Source organism: Chinchilla lanigera, unplaced genomic scaffold (assembly GCF_000276665.1).
Source record: "Chinchilla lanigera isolate Chin_1 unplaced genomic scaffold, ChiLan1.0 scaffold00032, whole genome shotgun sequence".
Taxonomy (NCBI): Eukaryota; Metazoa; Chordata; class Mammalia; order Rodentia; family Chinchillidae; genus Chinchilla; species Chinchilla lanigera.
This window is the reverse complement of record NW_004955433.1, coordinates 15,529,441-15,550,808: the sequence shown is the minus strand read 5'-3', so window position 1 is coordinate 15,550,808 and position 21,368 is coordinate 15,529,441. Positions and strand designations below refer to the sequence as shown.

The window sequence follows — 21,368 nt, the reverse complement described above, 5'->3', positions numbered from 1 at the left end:
TTTCCAGCTATCTCATTTCCCCCGTGGAGCACAGGGGTGTACATCTCAAGTCTCAGCTGAGGTGGCGATCTCCTCTGACCACCCCCACCAACATTGTCACACCTCTGGCATTTACCGCATCCCTTGTCCTGGTTCTGGCCAGTGTGCCACCTGCACCGTTACCCAAACAACACTCCCAGTACCTCCCTTTGCCCTCCCGCTTCTCTCCTCCAGCTTTTACCGCATCAGCCTAGCCAAATGCTGTCCTTGCTCCCTGTCAGGCTGCAGGCAAGGGTGACTATGACTGATGACACAGGCCGCCACTTGCAGGCCCAGGGAAGAACTGGAGTCCTGACTTCCATTCTCGCAGAGGTCTGGTTGGAATTGCTGTGAAGAGAAGCTGTGGCCGCTGAAACCTGGGATCCTAACAGGGGAGGGACTGCAACCACCTCAAGCTTTGCCACTGGCTTTGGTCTTGTTGGCGGAAAGAATGTTCTCCCACACCACTGGCCTTGGGGGCTGCATATCAGGCGTCTCAAAGCCCGGCTCTGGAGGGAGAGCCCAGGGTATCCTAGTCACAAATTAGCTTGTCCTCCTGGCCAGCTTCTGCTCTCACATCTACCACTCTAAAACACTACACATGTTCTTTCCAAATCTTGCTCAACACCATCACACATGCTGTGGTCTGAATGTGTGTGCCCCCTCTGCCCCAGAATTCACATGTGCAAACCTGATCTCTGATGCAGTAGTATTAATAGGTGGGCCTTTGGGCGGTAATTAGGTCATGGGCTCTCTACCCCTATGAATGGGATTAGTGCCCTTATAAAAGAGGCTCAAAGGAGTTTGTTCACCCCTTCTACCATGTGAGGATGCATAGAAGGCACCATCCAGGAGAGACGAGTTCTTGCCAGGCAACAAACCTGCCTTTCTCTCTAGTTCCTAGAACTGTGAGCCATACATTTCTGCTGCATAAATTGCCCCAGCCAAGGTGTTTTGTTACAGCCTCCAGAATGGAGTGAGACCATGGGCTTTGGCAGTCCATCCACGAACCCTAATGAGGTTGATCTGGCCCCAACCACTTCTTAACCTCTCCATTCACCACTCTGCCCTGCACCCACTGAACTCCAGGCCTGCAGTTGCCTTTCTGTTCTTCCAGGTTCACCATCCACCCAGATCTTTCCGCAGCCCAGTCTTCTTGCTTTTCATATTTCATAGCTCAAGTATCTACTTCTCCTGGAGGCCTGCCTCCCCACTGCCTCTCACGTCACATGCATCTCTGCCACTTTGGTTTCTGTCTTGGCTCAGCATACTTTGCACTATTTTTCTGTCATTCATCTCCCTTTCTGCCTCCTCCACTGGCATGCAAACTCTGTGAGGGCAGGTCCCGAGCCTGTTCTGTTCCACATGCTAAAGCTGATCTGCCGCCAGGCACATGGGAAGAGATCCAAACATGTTGCAGATGGTCAGGTCCCTGCCCCTTTGCTGAGCACCCCTTGACCCTATTCCCCACCAAGGTCCCTCTTGTAGGGTCCCTGCCCTTTGCACCTCCTCCCTAGGTCTCTGGTTCCCCTGAGGTCCAGCTGCACACAGTTCCCCACAGATTCAACGCAGTCTGCTATCCACCAGTCCTTGGAACCTGTGATAGTTAATTTTAGGCACCAACTTGACGGCACTGGGGTTGGCTAGAGAATTGGTAAAGCATACTTCTGGGGTGTGTCCATGAGGGTATTTCCAGAGAAGATTGGTGCATGGGTCCGCAAACTAAGTGGCGAGACCTGCCCTCAATGTCATCCTGTCCATGAGGGACCTGGACGGAATAGGAAGTGGAGGAGGGGAAAACCCTCCGGCTCTTCCCCTGTGAGTGGGGTGCATTTTCTCTTGCTGCAGCCCTCAGGCACCAGACTCCAGGTTCTTTGGCCCTTGGATTCTGGACTTGTACCAGCTGTCCTCCTGAGGCTCTTGAGCCTGAGGCTTGGACTGGGGTTATACCATGGGCCTGCCTGGTTCTGAGACATCATATTCTATTGGTTCTGTTTCTCTGGAGAAACCCCCTGATAAATAAGATTTGAGCTAAGAGCTCTGTCCTGAGACCATGGCCCTGTCTTGGGACCATTCTGGAAGAACTTGAGTTATTGAAGACTTCCAGCTAGAAAGAACCTGTTGAGGACTGGAAAGGACCTGGCAAAGGGCTAGAAAGTTGTGGTACACCCTTGGCCCTGCTGAGTTGATAAGACCCTGGCAATTTGAGGAGTTTCCCAGAACAACACGGGACCCCAGACTCTTGGTCTCCCAGCAGCCGCAGTGGCTCATCTCCACTGAGTGCAGTGGCTTGGCCAAGGCATATGGGGAGCCAGGCCTTGGTACCCGGGGAGCTTCCCTAGCGACCAAACCTGGCGCACAGATCTTTGCTGGACACTTGCTTGGCGGTTGTTGTTGGCACCCCAGCCATCAATGGCCTCTTCTCTACCCTGCCCCCACTTCAGTGCCCGTTAATCCTTTGCACAGCCTGGCTGTAGCTAATTAATCCCTATGTGTCCCAGAGGCCGCCTGTGAGTCGCAGCGAGAGGACGATTCCTGGCTGGTGGTTGGCATCTGAGCAGGTAACTTTGGGAGCCCCATGCTCAGCAACTAGCAAGACATTTTGGTGTGATGAACTAGACAAAGAAGGACACCTGTGGCTTCCCTCTCCTCTGTGGAGCTCTAACTTCAGCATGCCTCAGCATCTTTGGGGCAGCTTATGAAATGTAGACTCCAGGACCCTCAGAACAGTGTGGGGAACATAGGATCTGCATTTTCTCCTGGTCCCCAGGAGATTCTGAAAATGCTGGTAGTCTAACACCATAGTTCCCTGGGCTGCCACCCTCCGGATCCTCTTCTGGCCTGAGCCTCCCTCATCAAAGTGGAGTCAGTTGGGACATGGCAGCAAGGGGGGTGAGGGGCAGCCACCAAAGTTCCCATCCAGGAGGACTGGCTGTGTTTAGGGGAATAAGAACAATTGGGCTTGGAGGTGGCCTCCCTAATCATTTCTAGAAGGTTCAGAAGTGCAAGCCAGATTGCTGCTGGCCAGGAAAGGACCTACAGGTCTAGCCTGCTGAAAAGGCCAACACTGGACAAACATTAGTACTCTTGGGGCAGATGTGGGACAGCCTGAATTGGGCAGACCTGAGCGCAAACTCAGCTTAGCCGCTCTCTGTCCCTGTCACCTTGCGCAGTTCTGTTGACCTGACTCTGTTCTGGGATGGAAATTCTTGTCTATCTTCTTGGGGCCAGGGGTGTGGTGTGAGGAGAAGGAGGATGGTTCCGAGCAAGGCAGGGAGAGGGTTCTGGCTCTTGGAGCTCTCAGTGGCTGGCTGAGGTCCATGGAATCTGCCAACCCAAATGTGTGACCTTGGGGTCTCCCAGCACAGGAGGTCATGGTGTCTACACCCCCACCCAGCAGGGAAGAGGAAGTCCAGAGGGGTCATGTCTGGCCCACGTTCACCTTTTGGAGGCTGATCTGCCTCCCCACACTGGACTCTGCAAGCACCATGGACTCTCCCAGGAGAAGTTGGACTGCAGAGGTCAGGCAGCATGGCCAGGGACTCTGGGGAGCTGGGCCCTGGGCCTGCACTTTGCTGCCTTGCAGCCAGGGAAGGGCAGAGAGCCATGGCCTTGGGCAGGCCCATGCCCATCATGAGCTTGGGAGGGGATACCCAGCACTGGCAGTGTGCATATACTGACCTGCATGGTGCTGGCTGGGACATGGTGCTGGCTGAGATACAGGGACATGGTCTGGTGGTCCCTATTTGCTGAAGATACAAAAGCCAGGAACTGAACATGTATGTATAAGGTAGCACTGAAATGTCACTGTAAACCATGACAAAGAGATTAAACTGACATTTTATTTAAAAATTAAAAAATCACAAATATAAGTTAACATAAATGTTATTTTAAGAAAAGGATTTTTCCCATTCATATGTTACTCATAATGTGTATTTGTAATTTATCACGGGATTATGTAGTACATGGTTAGTGTTTTCACTTGACACCACATAGTAGTCCCGGTCAACTTTTATGAAACTGTCAGCATGTGCCAGTCGCTGTTCTGACTACATTGTCCTTATCAGTTCAGTTTATCTTCACAATGTGCCCATGAGAGAGGTTACTATCAATGTCCCCATTTTACAGACAAGAAAAACTGAGGCACAGAAAATCTAACAAATTGATCTGCACATGACTTAACTCCAGGGCATGGACATTTTCTCATATTGATTCTAACAGATTTGCTTCTTCTTTTTCAATGGGTCTGTGTATTCCATTATTGCATGTATTGCAATTTATCGAATACATGCCCCTCCTGCAGATAAATGCATATATATACTTGAGTAATCCTGTAAGGTAAATACCTGGACATACAATTGCAGAAATATTTTCTTAAAGATGATGAACAGAAAAAGAAATGTGAAACCCACAAACATGGCCCATAGATATGGGAATAATGGTGAGCACTTGGCATCTAAAGGCTCTGTCCCATACAGGCGTCAGGATGTTGGCCTGGGTCCACAAAGTGCTGCCTCAGCCCCCGGGGACCCCTCAGAAGACCAAGATGCAGGAAGAAGAGGAAGTAGAAGCAGAGCCAGAGCCGGTGCTGGAGCCAGAGGCAGAGCCAGAGCCTGAGCCTGAAGCAGCCCCTGAGAAGGCCGAGCCAGAGGGCGAGTCCATGGTGAGAAGCAGGAGCATGAGAGTGGTGAGGAGGGGGAGGCTGAGCTGCTGCTTGGGGATTAGAGCTTGGGCCCCTGCTCCCATGGGTCTACAACAGAGAAAAAAAGTTGGAGCCAGTCAGAGCAGTTGGCTAGTCCAACACTCATACGCATGAGGATGCTCAGGCCAGTGAGAGGACAGAGCTGGCTCAGGGTAGTTTCTACAAAAGGCTGGATAGTAAATACTGTAGGCCTTGTGGGTCGTGCCACCTCTGCCCCACAGCTCTGCCATTACAGTGTAGCAACAGCGAGAGGTAATGCACAAACAAATAAGCATAGCTGTGTTTCAAGAAAATTTTGTTTTAGAAAAGCATGCTGGATATGGCCACCCCCACCTCGAGAGTCCAGAGCAGGGCCACTCAAAGGACCCAGTGTGTGAACCGTTTATCTTCAGTCTATGATGAGATTAGGAACATACTCAGAATAAAATCTGCTGTGTAAATTTACGGAGTAGCTAGGTACCCGTTAGTTCAGTTGGTATTTGTTTGGTAGTAACACTTTCTTCAATGAAGGAAGCAGGGAGTCAATACACATTCTTTTGTGGGAACTATTTCATCATCGTGGACCAGTAACAGTTTGCAGACTGGCACTGGTGCTTACAGCACACCTTGAGGAGCATTTTCTAGGACTTCCCTTCAAGCATATCAAAACTTGCTGTTCTGCATTCCATGATGAGCCAGAAGACGACTCCTTTAGCAGCTCAGGTGAACAGATTTGACTTAGCTCCCAGTTGATGCTGGGTCCTGCGCTCATTGCTGAGGGCTTAAAGCTGAATAAGGCACTGGCCCTGGGGCCGGCAGACAGTTACCCAGTCAGCCTGTTCTGCCAGGAGACAAGAGTGACAAGGGAATGTGTGAGCCCCAACCTGGGCCTCCGCTCTCCCTTCCGAAAGGGCGAGTGAGTGTGTCAGACGGAGAATTTAGGAGCTCTGAAGACAGTCATCACTCTGGGGGTTGGAAGCAGGTGGAAGTGCTTCCTAGACGCTAAGAGCTGGGCAGAATTCTCACCTGGGGAGGTGCTGAGGCTGGGCATTCCTGGTTGAAGAAAGGCTGTTTCTAGGGTAGTACAGGGCATGTTTAGGAAATGAGCATGGGGAGTGTGTATGTACACGTGTATGTACACATGTGTTTAGTGTGTCCTTGGTTTATATCTGTGTGCACATATGAGCATGTCAGCCAGTGAGTGAGCATTTACGTGCATCTTATGTACATATGTTTATGTGCATTTTCACATGTGTCAGAGTGTCTGTGGTTCCATGTTTATATGTGACATATTACTGTATGTCTACGCAAATTTCTGAGTATATGAATATATTCATGTGTTTTATGTGCATGTACATGTTTAATATGTCTCTGTAAAATACATTATGCATACATGTATGTTCATATATGTAAATGCAGAAGTTTGTGTGTGTATATATACACATATATATGCACATATTTGTATGTCTGCAAACACACACATGTACATATACCTGCTTATATGACTGAGCATACTGAGTAGATACATGTTTATGTATATACATATGTATGTATATATACAGAGAGAGACATGAAATGTACCTATGTGTATGCACATGTGTGTATGTCTAAACTGGCAGGTCTATACATTTGTGTCTGCATGCATGCATGCATGCATGTGTATATATGCTTGGTTGAATGTGCTGCTATGTGTACATTGTGCATACGTGTATATGTGCATATGCAGGTGTGCGTGCACTTGGCATCTGCATGTGTTCACATGTGTGCATATGCGCTCGCTTCTATATGGTGTATACATGTATTTGTGTCACTGCATATATACCTCTATATGTGTATATGCTTACATTCGTCTGTCTGTGCACACATATAAGTCCATGTGGAAGTATGTGCACATATTTGTGTGCACATGCTTCTCTGTGCATGCACACAGGTGCATGCAGTAGCAGGCGATGTGGCTGCAGAGGCAGGGCAGAGGCAGAGGGCAGAGGCGGAACTCTGGCTGCTAGCAGGGAATGGGAAGTTTGTACCAGCGGGACGGTGGGCCCTGGCTGGGTGAGGGCATGGCTCCTCCCGCTCCCGCTTCCCCACAGCTTGTTCCAGGCCTTCATAACTAGCTGTTCCTCCCTCTTCTCAGGTGACTGCTGTGGCTCAGCTTCCTGGGGGATATGATAGGGCTGGGAGCCTGAGAGGCGGGAGTGAAGATCTTGTTCTGGGCGTGGGACTCCTAGGGCTGGGAGGAAGGAAGCATACCGGGTGGAGAGTGAGGCCACCAGGACTTATAGGGATGGCCAAGAACAGAGCCATTCCGCCTTTTGGGAGCTGTGGGTCCCTTGGGGTGAATCGGGGGCTGTAGAATCAGACTGTCTTACCTACAGTTTATACGGTCTTGTTTGAACCCTCCAGCCATCTGAAGGACCATCTCATGGGGAGCAAGTGACTGCAGCTGACCCTGGCCTTCAAGGTGAGTGCTGGAAGCCCCAGCAGAGCCTCGTGTCAGCCCATTGCACAGATGAGGAAACCGAGACACAGAGAGGCTTGGGATGGGCTCCTGGAGGCTTTTCAGCTGAGCCGAGCCTGGCCTTTTGAACCTTGGGGGTCTCCTTGCTCTCCTGCCTCTGACAAGCTCCCCAGTGGGATAGAAATGGGCCTCTCTGAGGGCCTAGGTCTAAAGTCTGGGGCATTCTTTTCCAGAGACCCAGGAGGCTGCCCCTCCTCCGCCCACAGCCCTCCAGGCCCAGGTCACAGTGATTCCCGTTGTGAACAGGTAACCTCAGCACCCCCTCTCCGTAGGGCTGGCACCCCCACTCCCCTCCTAGTCAGTGAGCTACTGTGGAGGGGAGGGCGGCACTTCGTCCAGGGCTGGAGTTGTGTGAGCAAAGGCCCTGCAACATCCTGGGAACTGGCTGGGGAGAGCTCTGGGGAGCATGCGGGTCTCCTGGACCAAATGGGCATCCTGACCTAGAGAAATGGATACTGGAGCTGCGGTAATGAGACCGCTTTCTCAGGAGCCCAGGGCTGTCTCAGTGCTCCCTGGTTTCATTGCTTCTGGTTTTCCCAGCAAAACTAGAAACCTGCACTTGTGCCTGGAATCTCCTCGGTGGTTCAGATATTGTGGCCCGTGGTGCTCCTCCCACTAAGCACATGCAGGGCTAAGGCTGGCACTGGCCTCAGGCAGGGAGTCTGAGCCCCTCACATGTAGGCGAGCACCCCAGGGGTACACCCCACAGACCCTCTGGAGCTTCGAGTCTGCAATTGAAGGCTGGGGCTTGGAGCCAAGGTGATGGGATGAGGACAGGACAGGCTGGCTGCGCTGTGCTGAGCAGCTGGTGGGTGGGCTCTGATCAGTACCGGGAGCACCTGACCTCCCAAAGGCAGGCACTAGTGTCCCCCATTTCTCAGAGAGGTGCACGAGGCTCAGAGGGAGGTGACGTATGCGAAGTTTCCCGGTAGGGATACAGTGGTCTGGGACCCAAGCAGCGTCCTGTGGGATACTGTGGGCCTCCCTGCAGGCCAGGCAGCTGGGGGCTGAGGGTAGGTGGTTGTCTCTGTGTCCTGGCAGCTCCAGCAGCTGGGTGCCAACCTGGCTCAGGAAGGGTGTCGAGAAGGTTGTGCCGCAGCCTGTGTTCAGCAGCCGGACAGGCCAGGATGCTGCTGCCGACACAGGGCCTCCAGCTCAGGTACTGCAGGGGCTGGAGGCCAACGAGGGGCTGGCTGGAGAGGGGTGGGTGGGAGGCTGCTGCTGGGCTCCTTGCCATGTCTGTCTGTCTGTCCCAGTAGGATGGAGCACCGGTCACTGGGCCCTGCAGCACCGCGGACACAGGTAAGGCCAAGAGGCAGGGTGACTTTCAGGGTGGAGCCAAGGGGCAGTTGGGATGGGCCCTGCCCCTCGAGAGAGTCCCTGCTGGCCAGAGCCTCCTAGGCTTGGACCTGAGTTGGAGTGGCTCTCTGGTTCCTGCTCCAGGCTGCCCAGGCTCCGAGAAGTTTCCAGAAAGGTCTCTTGCATGTGACAGTCTTTCTCTATGTTCTTTTTCTCATTGATTTTATGCTTTTGTAATGTATTAAATTATTTAATTTATTAACTTTGTAATTTATTTTTAATTGAATTTGTTTTTTAACTGATACTTAAAAACATAAAAACTACATATTAATGGGGTACCATGTGATGCTTTGCTATATGTATACATTTTTGTAATAGGTCTATCAAATTTTTTTCATTTCTTTATGGCAAAACTATTCAAAACCCTTTTTTTCTAGCTTTAGAAACAAGTTTTGTACATCAGGCATGGTGGTACATGCCTGTATCCCAGCACTCAGGAGAGTGAAGCAGGAGGATTGCTACGAGTTGGAGGTCAGCTTGGGCGACATAACGAGACCCTGTCTCAAAACAACAACAACAGCAGCAACAACAACAACAAAACGTCTTGTGCTAATGGGGACTGAACCCAAGCCTTTCACACTGAGCTACATCCCCAGCCCTTTTTAAAATTTATTTTGAGACAGGGTCTTGCTAAATTGCCCAGGCTGGGCTCAACCTTGCAGTCCTTCTACCTCATCCTCCCAGACTGCTGGGGTTACAGGTGTGCAGAGGTGTGTGAGAGACAGGACCTGTGCTATCAATAGTTACCCTATGTGTAGAGCACACCAGAACTTGCTTCTGTCTAACTGCAGCTCAGAACCCATTGATCAACTTTTCCCCATCTCTCCCTCCCTGCCCTTCTCTATCTTTTGATCCTGTGGGGACTGCAGATGGACCTAGTGGGGACCCCAGAGCCCAAGACGCCTGGTGAGTCCCTGTCATTGCATGTCACTGTCACCTGTGGGGGTGGGCCAAGCAGTGTCCCCACAGCCAAGCTTCTGGGCTCAGGAGCAGGGTCTGTTGCCACTTCTGTGTGTGACCTTGCACCTGCCTCGTCCCTCTTCTGGACTTCACTTTCACGCTGGGGAGGATGTCCATGTGTGGCAACCCTGGCTTGTAGTCACCCTGGTCACCCTGGTGGTGACCCTAACTGGAGACCCTCACTGGGGCCACTTTCTAAGAAGGCAGAAGTGGTATAGACAAGCTCCTTGCCCATGGATTTCATGTGGGTAGGGTTTGTGTGGAGGCCAGAAGCAGAGCTTGGGCCATCATGGGGGACACTGGGGCGCTCAGTTGCATCAGCCTCATAGTCCCCAGCAGCGTCTGACTCCTCAGAGCTGTTGGAGGGTGGCTGCCATCAGTGAAGGTGTCCAGCTGGTGAGTGGGGGAGCCCATGTCGTGCTGTAGGGGGCCCTGCTCACTTCCAACTGCCTCTGCCTCTGCCTCTGCCTCAGTAGGAGTGTAGGACCAGCATGGCCAGAGCCTTTGGTGTTGTAAGAAAGCCAGAAATCAAGGTTTTAAAAGTAAAATCCTCATTTTAGATGTTGCCAACTAATCCAGAAGTTTCCAGGACACTGTGGGCCCCTGAAGTAAGCCTGAAGCATTCATCTCCAGCCACCCCACCTATTCATTCCCTCCTTCATTTTTTCATTAGGCTGCTGACCCTGAGGCTGGGGTTTTTGGGACTCTGCATACGTGTGACACATGAATAGATGAACACAGACAACCCCACGCTCTATCCATGCATGCATTGTGCCAGCCTTGTTTCTTTGGGTCCTCTACTTCCTTCTTGGGGCTGCTTGGCTGATTCCTGGCACCACTGAAGCGTTTTAGGGTGAGGGTACCAGAAAGACTTACCAGCTTTCTTTTGGGCCATCCCTAGGGGGATAGATTGGCCTCGGAATGTCCAGCTCCTTGGGGAGGCTGGAGCTTGCAGGAGACCAGCTAGATATGGGACCCAACATTTGCCCTGGGAAGCATGTAATTGGTGGCATCCAGTGCAACATGAAAATACTGGGCTACTTTTAAAAATATTAATTTTCAGACTATGACAGTAGTGCATTGTTTTAGTTACTTTTTTCATTGCTAAGACAAAATATCCAACACCCAAAGTTAAAGGAGGAAAGATTTATTTCAGCACTCAGTGTATAGAGGTTTCAGCCTATAGTTAGTTGGTTCCAAGGCAGGGTATTATGGCAGAAGAATATTGAAGAGGAGAAATAGTCCATGGTATGGCAAGCAGAAGGCAGCAACAGCAACAGCAGCAGCAGCAGCAAGTAGTAGAAGCAGCAAAAGCAGCAGTCAGCAGGAAACCTGGCTTTTTTCTGTGCCTTTATATTCTATACAGGCTACAAGCCTATTGGTTGGTGCCACCCACATCCAAGGTGGGGCTTCCATATCCACCCCCTTTAATCTCAATATCACCCTTAATCCACATTCACATGCCCTAATCCTGTAACCTTCAAAACTCCCCACCTATGACTGCATGGGACTTTGAGGGGACATCTAGATACAACCCATAACATGTATTAAACACAAAATAGATGTTTCTAAGTATGGGGCCTTGTGTGTAATTGTACAGGTCATACATCCATGATGCTTTATCTATCTTTGTCACAGGGAGCTTCCTGTGCCACATTCAGATCCCCAAGCAGCTCCCACTCCTCACCTGCTGCCTCAGGAAACCAAGGCTGAATCAGATGTTCCAGAACCTGGTCCAGCTCTGGATCTAGATTTCAGCTTAGCAGGAGTTCCCTGCCTTCTGAGCATTGAGAGCATTGAGCACAAGGCCCTACTGCAGAATAGGAGCCCAGGGCCAGGAAGGGCTAGCAAAGGCCCCCAGTGGGCAGTCAGGATGGTATGCCTAGCTCCTCCCTTCAGGATGCCCATGGCCCCTCCACAGGTCTGGCCCGTGGCTGCTCAGGTGGCTTGAGCAGAATCTGGAGAAAGTGCTGCCTCAGCCTCCAAAACTCTCGGAGGTGAGTGTGGAGTAGGAGGGGTGCACAGCTGAGCATTTGGGAGGGGTTCTCCAGGAGGGAGTCCTCTACTCCAGCAGGCTCTCCCCACGCCCAGGACCCCACCACAGGGTGATCTCCTTCTTGGAGCCTTCTTGATGGGGAGTGAGTACCCGGTGATGGGAGATTCAGGGGCAGCCCTGAGCCCCTGCACTGGTCTCAAGCCAGGAGTGGTGTGCACAGGGCTTGCTTTGATCTATGACCTATGACGTATAACTTTGCTCCTTGTTTGTGTCCAGGGTTGTGGAGCTGAACCTGCAGATGCTGTCTTGGACCCAGGTACAGGAAGTGAACCTAGGAGGGGGCAGCAGTGTGGTCACAGTCTGGGCTGGGAGGAATCAGGCCTGGGGGATTTGGGGGAGGCCCTTAACCCTGTCCCAGGTGAGAGAGCGGTTTGGGGCTTGCCAGGAGTGGGCTGTTGTATGGGGGGGGGCACTAGAGCCTCCTCCCTGGCCAAAGCTGGGAAACCGGAGTCCTGGCGCACATTCGGGAGGTCTTTGCCAAGTCTCCTCCCCTTCCTGGTCTGTTAGATGCTAGGGGTCTTTGGGGTGGTCCCAAGGGGCTTCCCACCCAGTCATGTTAATGCTTCCAATCTGGCACCCTATTCCCTGGAGAGGGCGAACACAGTCCTGCCTGGGGTCTTTAGCTCCTGTTCTCCCTGCTGTTTAGAACCTCCAGGACCCGCCGTGGAGATGGAGCCCACCGAGAGCCCCTCCCTGCCCAGTCCTGGGCCCCTGGAGCCTGAGGTGGAGCCGGCTGTAGAGCCTCAGCCCAGCCTCCAGGCCTCCTCCTTACCACCCCCCGGGGACCCTGCCAGGTGAGCCCCTGAAAGCTGCACCTCCTATAAGGAGCAAGATGGTGCCTTGGCCCAGGCTAACACCTAATCTCCACAAAAGTAGTTTTTCAAATTATAAAATTAACACATGCACCTGGGGGAAAATTCACCAGGCTGTCCAGGGCCCTCCCCTCATACCCACACCAGCAGTCCGGTCCTTCCCAAGGTTGCCCCAACCCACACCCCCAGCCATGAGGGCGCTTTTCCTTTCAGCACACAGCAAGCTGCCCACGCTTGACCTTCCCTTGTTTTCTTCAGCTAAAAAACCTCCCTCGGAGGTCACCTTCCCATTCCTTCCCATTCCTCAGTAGCTGCATGGGTCTCCATCGTATGCACGTAACAGCTTTCATTTAACCTCTCAGGGGACACTTCGGTCTGTTTCCACCCTTTTGTTGCAACCATTAGCCTTGTACGTGCCTTGTTTGGGTCACGTACAAGTAAATCTGTAGAATAAATCCGTGGAAATGGAGTTGCCGGGCCGAAGGTTACAAATGTAAAATCAGGATGGCTGTTGACAAGCGATTGCACTGGTACCGAGAGCCCGGGAATGCCCTTCCAGGGGTGAGGTGCAGCGTGGGGTTGCTGAGCTGCCTGCTGGGGCCTGAGCTCTAGCTGAGCTCACCTAGGGACGATGGGGACGGGGGAAGTGGCCCTTGAGGTGGAGACCTGGGTAGAAGCTTCTGGCAGGCTCCGGCTCTTGTCAATCTTTCTGTCTGCCTGGGGGCTTGGGGTTGCGGGCTCTGGCTTCAGCTTCCCCATGAGCCTTCCCACCTCACTACAGCCCACCCTCTCCGTGGCAGGTTGATAGCGTGGATCCTGCACAGGCTGGAGATGGCCCTGCCGCAGCCGGTGCTCCACGGGAAAGCTGCGGAGCAGGTCAGGGCTGGGTCCGGAGTGTGGTGGGGAAGTGGGGGGATTGGGAGCTCAGCAAAGGCTGAGATGGGCGGCCTGGGGCTCTGGGGGCCGGCAAGAAGAAGGGAGCCTGCGGTGGGCACACAGCCCCGCCGCCTGCCTGTCCCTGTGGCACACACTCATCCCGCATGCACTGCCTGAGACACCATGGCCACAGGGAGGGAAATGTTGGCCCAGTTCTCCTCTGCCAGGAGCTCACAGTGCTTCTTGGGGGACAGAGGGAGTGTGGAGCTCAGAGGCAGAGCCTCCTGGGAACATCAAGATGGCTTCCCAGCAGAGGTGACCTCCAAGCATGTGCAAAGGCCCAGAGATAGGACAGGCCCTGGATATTCTGGGATGAAGTGGGGCTCACAGGAGCCAGCAGGTCCTGGGTGAATTCCTGGCAGCCTAGGGCTCCAACATGAGTGGGTGGGGGCAACAAGGCCTCTGTCACTGCATCCTTCCCCTCCACCTCAAGATCCTGGGATGTGGCCCTTCTTTCTTGGGGAGAGCTGGACATCTTTGTAGAACTACCTGAGCGCAGAGGTGGGAGGTCTGCTCTCAGTCCTGGCTGTGTGACCTTAGCCTGGCCCTGGCACTCTGGGAGCCTCAGTTGTTAGACCAGAGCAATGGGCTAACAATCTTGCCACCGCCCAGACTTGTGAGAAAGCAGGAAAGCATTCTGTAAGGGAAGGTGTCCAGGCCCAAGAGAGGGAAAGGGCCGGCCAGGGTCTGTGCCACTCAGGTACTCAGGGTCCCTCCCTCCTCTGAGCAGGTGCCCTTGCTGTGGCTATCTGGGGGCACCCCCACCCCGCTTCACCAAGCCACCCCCTCCATCAGTTCCCTTACTGGCTCTGAGTACAGTGAGGACTTTCTTCCCCATTTCATGGGACAATGGAGACCCAGAGATTCAGGGTCACACGGCTGCTGTCAGAACTCAAGTGTCTGGACTCCACATCCGGGCCCTTCCAGCAGCCTATCTTTCAAGGCTGGCTCCTGTGCTGAGGGTGGCTGTGTGGGGGGTGGGGGTGGAAGGAAGCCTAGGCTTGCCCCCATGTGTGCCAGCAGAGGGCTAAAGCCAGGTGGGAGGCCAGCAAGGCAGCCATGATAGTGTCTTCCCTTTTTACCCCATGCAGGACCCTGGTTCCCCTGGAACTTGCGACGTGCAGACCAGTAAGTGACACATTAGTGGATCCTTGGGTCCATCTCTGGGAGGTTGCTTTGTGCCCTTGGGTCTAACAGTGGGGCATAGCTGGGGTCTTCTGACCTAGAGCTGAAGGGACCCCCTCCCTGTGGGTCTCTCCTGTGGTCAGCCTGTGCTGATAGTCAGAGCCTAGTCCAGGGACAGAATGACTCAGGCTTGGTGTCCAGCACCTGTCCAGAGAAAGCAGCCCCCAGATGGGCAGCCCCTTCCTGCGGGCACCACCAGAGAGAGTAGCCCTGGCCCCTGGATTCTGGGCGAGTCAGTTTGGCTAGGCATCATCCTGGTCGGCGGGGAGGAGGGGGACAACGTGTCCCTGGGGGAACGAGGTCCCAGAGATGCCGGCGCTTTTGAGCCGGCAGGTGCCCCATCACTGTGGCTGGGCTGGGGAGGTAGTGATGCCTTTTTCCCTAGCCCTGAGCCAGGGCTCGTGGATAGAGGGTAAAGGTCAAGTGGGGAGGGCAAGGGGCAGAATCTGTTCTTCTAGAAAGGCATGTGGTGGACAGGCATTCATTCATTCAACAAACGTAATGGGAAGCCCACAGTGTGCTGGTCTGTGATGGGTTCTAGCAGTGAGCAAAGCAGGATTCAGGGCCTGTAGGTGGTCGTAGCATGCATACCATCTTGCAGACAGGGCCACCAACCCCAGGTCAGGGAGTCCCAGGGCTGTTCCCCACTGTGAATGCAAGGCTGTCTCATCCCCAGGGGATGGCGGTTTCAGCCTGCTGTAGGCAGGGCCTCCCTGCGGGTCCTGGAGTATGTGGTCACAGGTGGGCATGGGACGGCAATGAGGACAGACAGTGTGGGGCCTGCAGCATGGGTAGGTTCGTCTCCTGGGGCTGCTGTAACACATGACCACAAGCTGGCTGGCTCAGGAGAACAGAAGTGTGTTCTTTCAGGACTTGGGAGCCAGAAGTGCAGAATCCAGGCATTGGCGGAGTTGGCTCCTCCTGATGCTCTGAGGGAGAGACTCTTGCCTGTCCTCTCCTGGCTTCTGGTCACTGCTGGCCGTCCTCAGGGTGCCCTGGCTCTAGCCACCCTCCGTCAGGCCCTCCATGGGGCCTTTTCCTCTATCTGTGTCACATCCCCTCTCCTTTCCTCTGTGAGGACGGCTGTTACTGGATTTAGGATCCACCCTAAATCCAGGATGATCTCATTTTGAAATCCTTAATTTAATCACGTCTGCAAAGGCACTATTTCCAAATAAGGTCACATTCTCATGTAGCAGGGTTAGGGCTGGGTGCATCTTTGGGGAGGACACTAGCAGCCCCTACCTGGGGTGACTTGAGTGGTTGGGGGATGAGTGTGCCTTTCTTCTCCCCACTCTGTCCCCCGGCCTCCCCTAGCAGCCAGCAAGCCAGCCCTCTGCCTGTCCACCCAGCCACCCACTCTGTCTTCTCCTTTGTTTCAGGGGTGGTGGCAACGGGAAGCCTCTGAAACAGGGGAGAAGGGGATCTGGGAGAGCACAGATGGACAAACGGAAGGATGGCTGGAAGGAGAGAAGGACACCCTGAAGAGAAGACTGTCACGGGGAGGGGGAGAGGTGGCTGCTTGAGCTGTGAACCTCGGGTCCCATCCCACTCCCAACTGTGTCCCAGAGGCCCCTCTCAGGCTCCCTGGCAAAGAGGCAGCAACCAGACCACAGCGAGAGGAGGGCCGGGCGTGGGCAGCCATGAGACTTAGGCTACACAGCAGGAGGACGTCCTCAGTGGAAGGCCGTGCACAGCCCCACGCAGGTCTCCACACTGAGCACCTCCCTTGGAGCATGCTGCACACCCTTTGGGGACCCAGTTTCTCCCCGAAGTGGTCCTCCTAGGGTCTGACCATATTCTCTTCCTCAAGGGACTCGAGGGCACTACCTGTGACAGTGGCAAACATCTAACTGACATTAAAAATCACGAATTAATGCTTCTCACCTGGGATTGCATGACCTTCTTGCTTGGAATAAGGCTGAACCAAATGTGTAGGTTTTAAAGGGGTGGACCGCACAGGCTTTGCCCTGTGGGAATGGGGTTGCAGGAAGGGAAGAATTTGCCAGGGTCCCTGAGATCCCAGCTGGCTCTGATGCCTTTGTTTGGACAAAGGAGTGCTTTTAAAAATTAGAATTAGTTGTGAATATTTAAAGCTGGGCTTTGTATAGAAGAAGTCTGACCTGCTCAGAAGGTGGGAAGGGCTGGCTGTAAGGGGCCCGCACTGTGCTTGTGAGAACAGACTGAAACCAGTGGCACTGCCCCTTCATTTGTACCCACTATTTAAGTTTGGGTTTGAGCCCCTGGTATCTCAACCTGGCAGTGAAGGGAGAACAAGTGCAATGGAGGGAATAAAGCGAGAAAATGCCTGCAGGTAAGAGCTGTCAGGGAAGAGTGCTGGGCAGTTCAGCTAATCTGAGCCCCAAGTCCTTGATACAGAAGGTAAAGCTGGAATTGTTGGGGTCTGACTTGAGGAGACTAGGCTACCAGCAGCGGGGAGCCATTGCAGGTGACTGAGTGAGGGAGTGACTTCACAAAGATTACACTGGGGCAGAGCAAGCATCGGAAGCAGGGAAAGCCATCAAAGCAACTAAAGCAACTGGGAGCAACTATGAAGAGTGTTGCACCCCTAGACCTCGTGATTAGAGTGTGATTCTGGAGATGGGAGGGACTGGGGCCTTCACTTCTAGAAATGTCCGGTGGGTGAGAGGCCAGTGCTCTTTGTCAGTGACCCAGGGTCTGGGGCTGGGGGTTGCGGGTGACCTAGGACCTATGTACTGGGCTTCCACCTGCTGCTCCTGGAGACAGGGCTCCTTCCGTCGTGGGACTGCTCGCCTTCACTGGCAGGGGTCAGAATGGCATTCAATGGCCCTGGGGACAGAAGCAAAGTGTCCACCCTGGATGGAGCAATAGCTCCCTTGTAAACTGGAGCCCCCAGAATCTGAGTTCCTGGGGGGTCCTGGAGAATCCAGGAGATTCTGCAGAGGGTCTAGAGCTCCAGGGGAGGATGGTGACTTCTTCCTAGTCCTGCAGGGCCCTTGCCTGGGCCCTGTGGCGAAACACCCTTCCCTCCTGGCTGGGGACCTCAGGCACCCTCCTCTTCTCAGAGCTGGCTGTAAACTGGGAAGAGTCTCGGGTGGGTCCGGCAGGTTTGCTCAGAGATGAAAGCTCTCACCCACAGCATTGAAAAAAAGAGTTAAGCAGCTAAGCAAGGACAACATCACTGTTCAGGACGGCACCCAGTGCAGAGCGGCTCCCGGTGCCAGTGGGGCACACTTGGGCTTGTTTATCACCTGGCACGGTGCTCCATGGGGTCAGGAGTCAGGACACCTGGGCTCTGCCTCCAGCTTCCTGTGTAGCTGGCCTGGCTTGTTGGTCTCTAAAATACAGAGTACTTACTGTTCTCTCTTCTGGGTGCTGTAAAGGTAGTGTGTCTTCAGGCTGGGAATGTTTCTGTACCCTGGTTGTCCCCTACTGTGCCCAGGTAGCAACTTGCACCCTGAGGGGCTCTTGGAGTGCAGAGGCTACACCACTGCAGACCGCAGCGTAGGACCACACATACAACACGCCCCTCCTCTGGATTTGAGGTCGGAGGAACTTCCCTCAAACCCACCAAGGATATCAGGCCTGGGGTGTTTGTAGAGCCGGAGGAGCCGGGACGCACTGTGGAAAGACGTAGTTCAGCGTGTGCAGGGAGCTTCCCTGGGAAGCAGGGATAATATCTGTACTTGGAAGCTGGGAGTCCCAGGCCCTGCCCATGGGGAGCACCCCATAAAATAAAGTGATCCTCTATTTCTTAGTTGGCTTATTTCAAAAAACAGGGATAAGACACAAAATATAGAAATAAAATGGGAATAGTAATTATTCGCATCTCAGGTTGCTGTGCGGACTAATGGAGGCAGGTGGCAATGCCCTAACCGTATGCGTGTGGTCAGGCCCCGGGCCTCTTCCGTCTCGTGTAGGGCAGTGCTCACCTCTCTTCTTTCATCCGACACGCTAATGGAGTTAACCCTTGTAATCACTCAGCACAGGGCCCGGCTTGGGAACGTAGCTCTACTTGTTACTACTGTCTTCGTTATCGTGCTACACCATGAGCAGTAACTTTCAAAGTCACAAAGAAAGACTCGAGGCCAGCTTCTATTTAGTCACTGTTTGTAATTGGTGCTCCGTTTGAGGGCCACCAAGACCACTGGAACTTTTGGGGGACACTTGGCATCCAGAAAGTCTGCCCCTTGCTCCCTGACAAATGCCCGGGGTGGGCTTGGGTTCGGGATGAGACTCTCTTGTACCCATTTTTGCCAAGCTTACAGGCCCGAGGTGTTCTCATTGTCAGGGTCAGGGTGCATGGAGAAATGTGGAAAATCAGACTTGTTCTGAAGGTGGGATTTGCCCCACCCTCCCACCCACCCATGAGAAATTCTAATTCCCTTGGAGATGGGGCTACTAGGGCCAGGCATTCAGGAAGGACTACCTGAAGCAAGTGCTGAGCTTATGGGCATGTTGTCACCAGGGCCACCCTGTACCTGGGTATGACAAGGCGGACCCGGGCTGGGTCTTTTGGCACCACCTGCAGTGCTATAGTGTGGGGTACTTTTTTCTCCAGCACAAACTTCTAAGAAGGAGGCCACAGTGAGCAACAAACTTGATCAACCATAACCAAAGCTCTGTCTCAAGAGAAAAAGGGAGGCGATGATGGAAGGAGACAGGTGAATGGCTACAGGCTTCAGCCCATCACACGAGCCCTGGCCCAGTGGTCAGTGGTTGCACTAGCCATGGTGCCCTCCTTGCCCATTGCTTGGCTAGAAGCTGATCTGCTGTTGGCCAGGGCCAAAGCTCTGTCTGGGGTTCCTGGGGTACAATGGCCCAAGCCCACTGTCCCCATACCCCATAAAGGCCTCTTCTGTGTCCCTGCAGTCAGCATCCTCCCCACGGAGCAGGGGGAGCCTGACCTCATCCTTGAAGAGGTTGACCCTAACTGGGAGGACGCTGAGCAGGATGGCAGAACCAGCCCACAGGGGTCGGAGACAGCTCCTGTGTATAAGGAAGAGAACGAGGCTGTGGTGGAAATGCCCAGGTGAGGAGCCAGAGAAGTCCTGGAAACGAATGAAGCAACGGTACAGAATCCCAAAGGTAAAACAGGGCACAGAGGCTGGGTGTGGTGGTGCACACCTATAATCCCAGGACTCTGGGAGGCTGAGGCAGGAGGATGCAAGTTCAAACCCAGGCTGGATAATTCAACAGTTTAGTGAGACCTTATCTCCAAATAAAAAATAAAAAGGGTCTGGGAATATAGCTTAGTACATAGGCCTTGGGTTCAATCCCCAGTACTAGAAAAGAAAAAAATGCATAGAGAGGATCCAACCCTGCCTCCCCCATCTCTCCTCATGGGCACATAGGCTACCGGGTTTTTCTGCCCCATTCCAGAGACAGTGTGGGCATCTACAAGCATGCATCCCCTCTTCTTTTGTGTACAAAAGATAGCACATCATATGCACATATCTGCACCTTGTTGTACTTGTTCAATTAATATACCTTGAGGTCTTTCCACATTCTATACCTAGAGAGCATTCTCATTGTTTTTACAGCTGCATAGTAGTCTATCATCGGGACATACTGTAATCTATTTAACCTGTCCTCACTGATGGCCATTTGGGTTTGTGTTAGCTTTGTTACTGTGACAAAATGCCTGAGGTAATGAACTTATGTAGAGGGAGGGTTTATTTTTAGCTTATGGTTTCAGAATGTGGTAGTTTGGCCCCACCCTTTCAGGCCCCTGGTGAGGCAGTTCAGCAGTGGAGAGTGTGCAGCTGGACAAAAGCATTTGATTCACATCAAGGAAAAGAAAGAGAAAAAAGAGGATAGGGCTCCCTACACACAGGCAGTGCGCTGAGGCTGCCCTTCAGGCCCCACCCCTTTCAGGGTCTACGCCTTTCAATTGCCTCAGTCTGGGAAGCAAGCCGTTAACACCTGGCTTTGGGGGGATATGTGGGATCTAACTATAGGAAATTGATTCCCACATTTTGTGATCATGAACGAATCTGCGGCAAGCTCTCCTGTGGATCTGTGCATGTGTATGCACACGCATGCACACCTCCGCAGGGTGGATCTCCAGGGGGAATGCTGGGTCACTGGACATGGGAACGATGGTAGTGACTGCCAAATTGTCCTCTGTAGGGATGGCACAATCTCTGTTCCCACTAGCAGTGCTGGTGAGAGCTACTCAAGCCAGGAGGTTTGTGGTCTCCAAGATAAGATGGGGAAACTGAGGCTCAGAGAGGCTCAGGGTGTGACTGAGGGTCACCACAGGACATGGGGGCTGGGAGAGGCCCCTCATGTAGTGAAATGGACTGTTCACTAGAGAGAGCACGGGGGTGCCCCAGGGCGCTGCGCAGGTGGGGTCCCCACGTCAAGCTTTGGCTTGAGAGTCCAGGTCTGGTCCTGGGAGTTGTGAGACACTCTACAGAAATGGAGGGGCAGGAGGTAGACTTGGGGTGACTGTGGGGGGGCTCATTCCTGTCTCCAACCCCAACCCAGGGAGCTGCCCTTGATTCAAGAGGAAAAAGAAGAGGAGGAGGACGGCGAGGAGGACGGCGAGGAGGAGAAGGAGGAGAAGGTGGAAGAAAAGGAGGAGGAGAAGGTGGAGGAGAAGGAGGAGGAGAAGGCGGAGGAGGAGGAGGAGGAGAAGGTAGAAGACAAGGAGGAGGAGAAAGAGGAAGAAAAGGAGGAGGAGGAGGAGAAGGCGGAGAAGGAGGAGGAGAAGGTGGAAGAGAAAGAGGAGGAAGAGGAAGAGAAGGCAGAAGAGAAGGCGGAGGAGAAGGAGGAGAAGGCAGAGGAGAAGGCAGAGGAGAAAGAGGAAGAAGAGGAGGAGAAGGCAGAAGAGAAGGCAGAGGAGAAGGAGGAGAA

At 53.2% G+C, this 21,368-nt stretch overlaps 1 protein-coding gene across 1 annotated transcript in view; it reads left to right on the top strand.

Moving 5' to 3' along the window:
- Nucleotides 1-21,368, top strand: part of Cngb1 (cyclic nucleotide gated channel beta 1) — an 89,430-nt gene that overhangs the window by 5,663 nt on the left and 62,399 nt on the right. The window contains exons 2-14 of the mRNA XM_013516097.1: nt 4,497-4,681; nt 7,103-7,160; nt 7,391-7,463; nt 8,259-8,376; nt 8,477-8,519; nt 9,446-9,482; nt 11,458-11,533; nt 11,809-11,848; nt 12,239-12,386; nt 13,205-13,280; nt 14,432-14,468; nt 19,380-19,539; nt 21,000-21,077. Coding sequence (XP_013371551.1) covers nt 4,505-4,681; nt 7,103-7,160; nt 7,391-7,463; nt 8,259-8,376; nt 8,477-8,519; nt 9,446-9,482; nt 11,458-11,533; nt 11,809-11,848; nt 12,239-12,386; nt 13,205-13,280; nt 14,432-14,468; nt 19,380-19,539; nt 21,000-21,077 — 1,121 coding nt within the window. The 5' untranslated portion in view covers nt 4,497-4,504. The remainder of the gene's footprint in view (nt 1-4,496; nt 4,682-7,102; nt 7,161-7,390; nt 7,464-8,258; nt 8,377-8,476; nt 8,520-9,445; nt 9,483-11,457; nt 11,534-11,808; nt 11,849-12,238; nt 12,387-13,204; nt 13,281-14,431; nt 14,469-19,379; nt 19,540-20,999; nt 21,078-21,368) is intronic.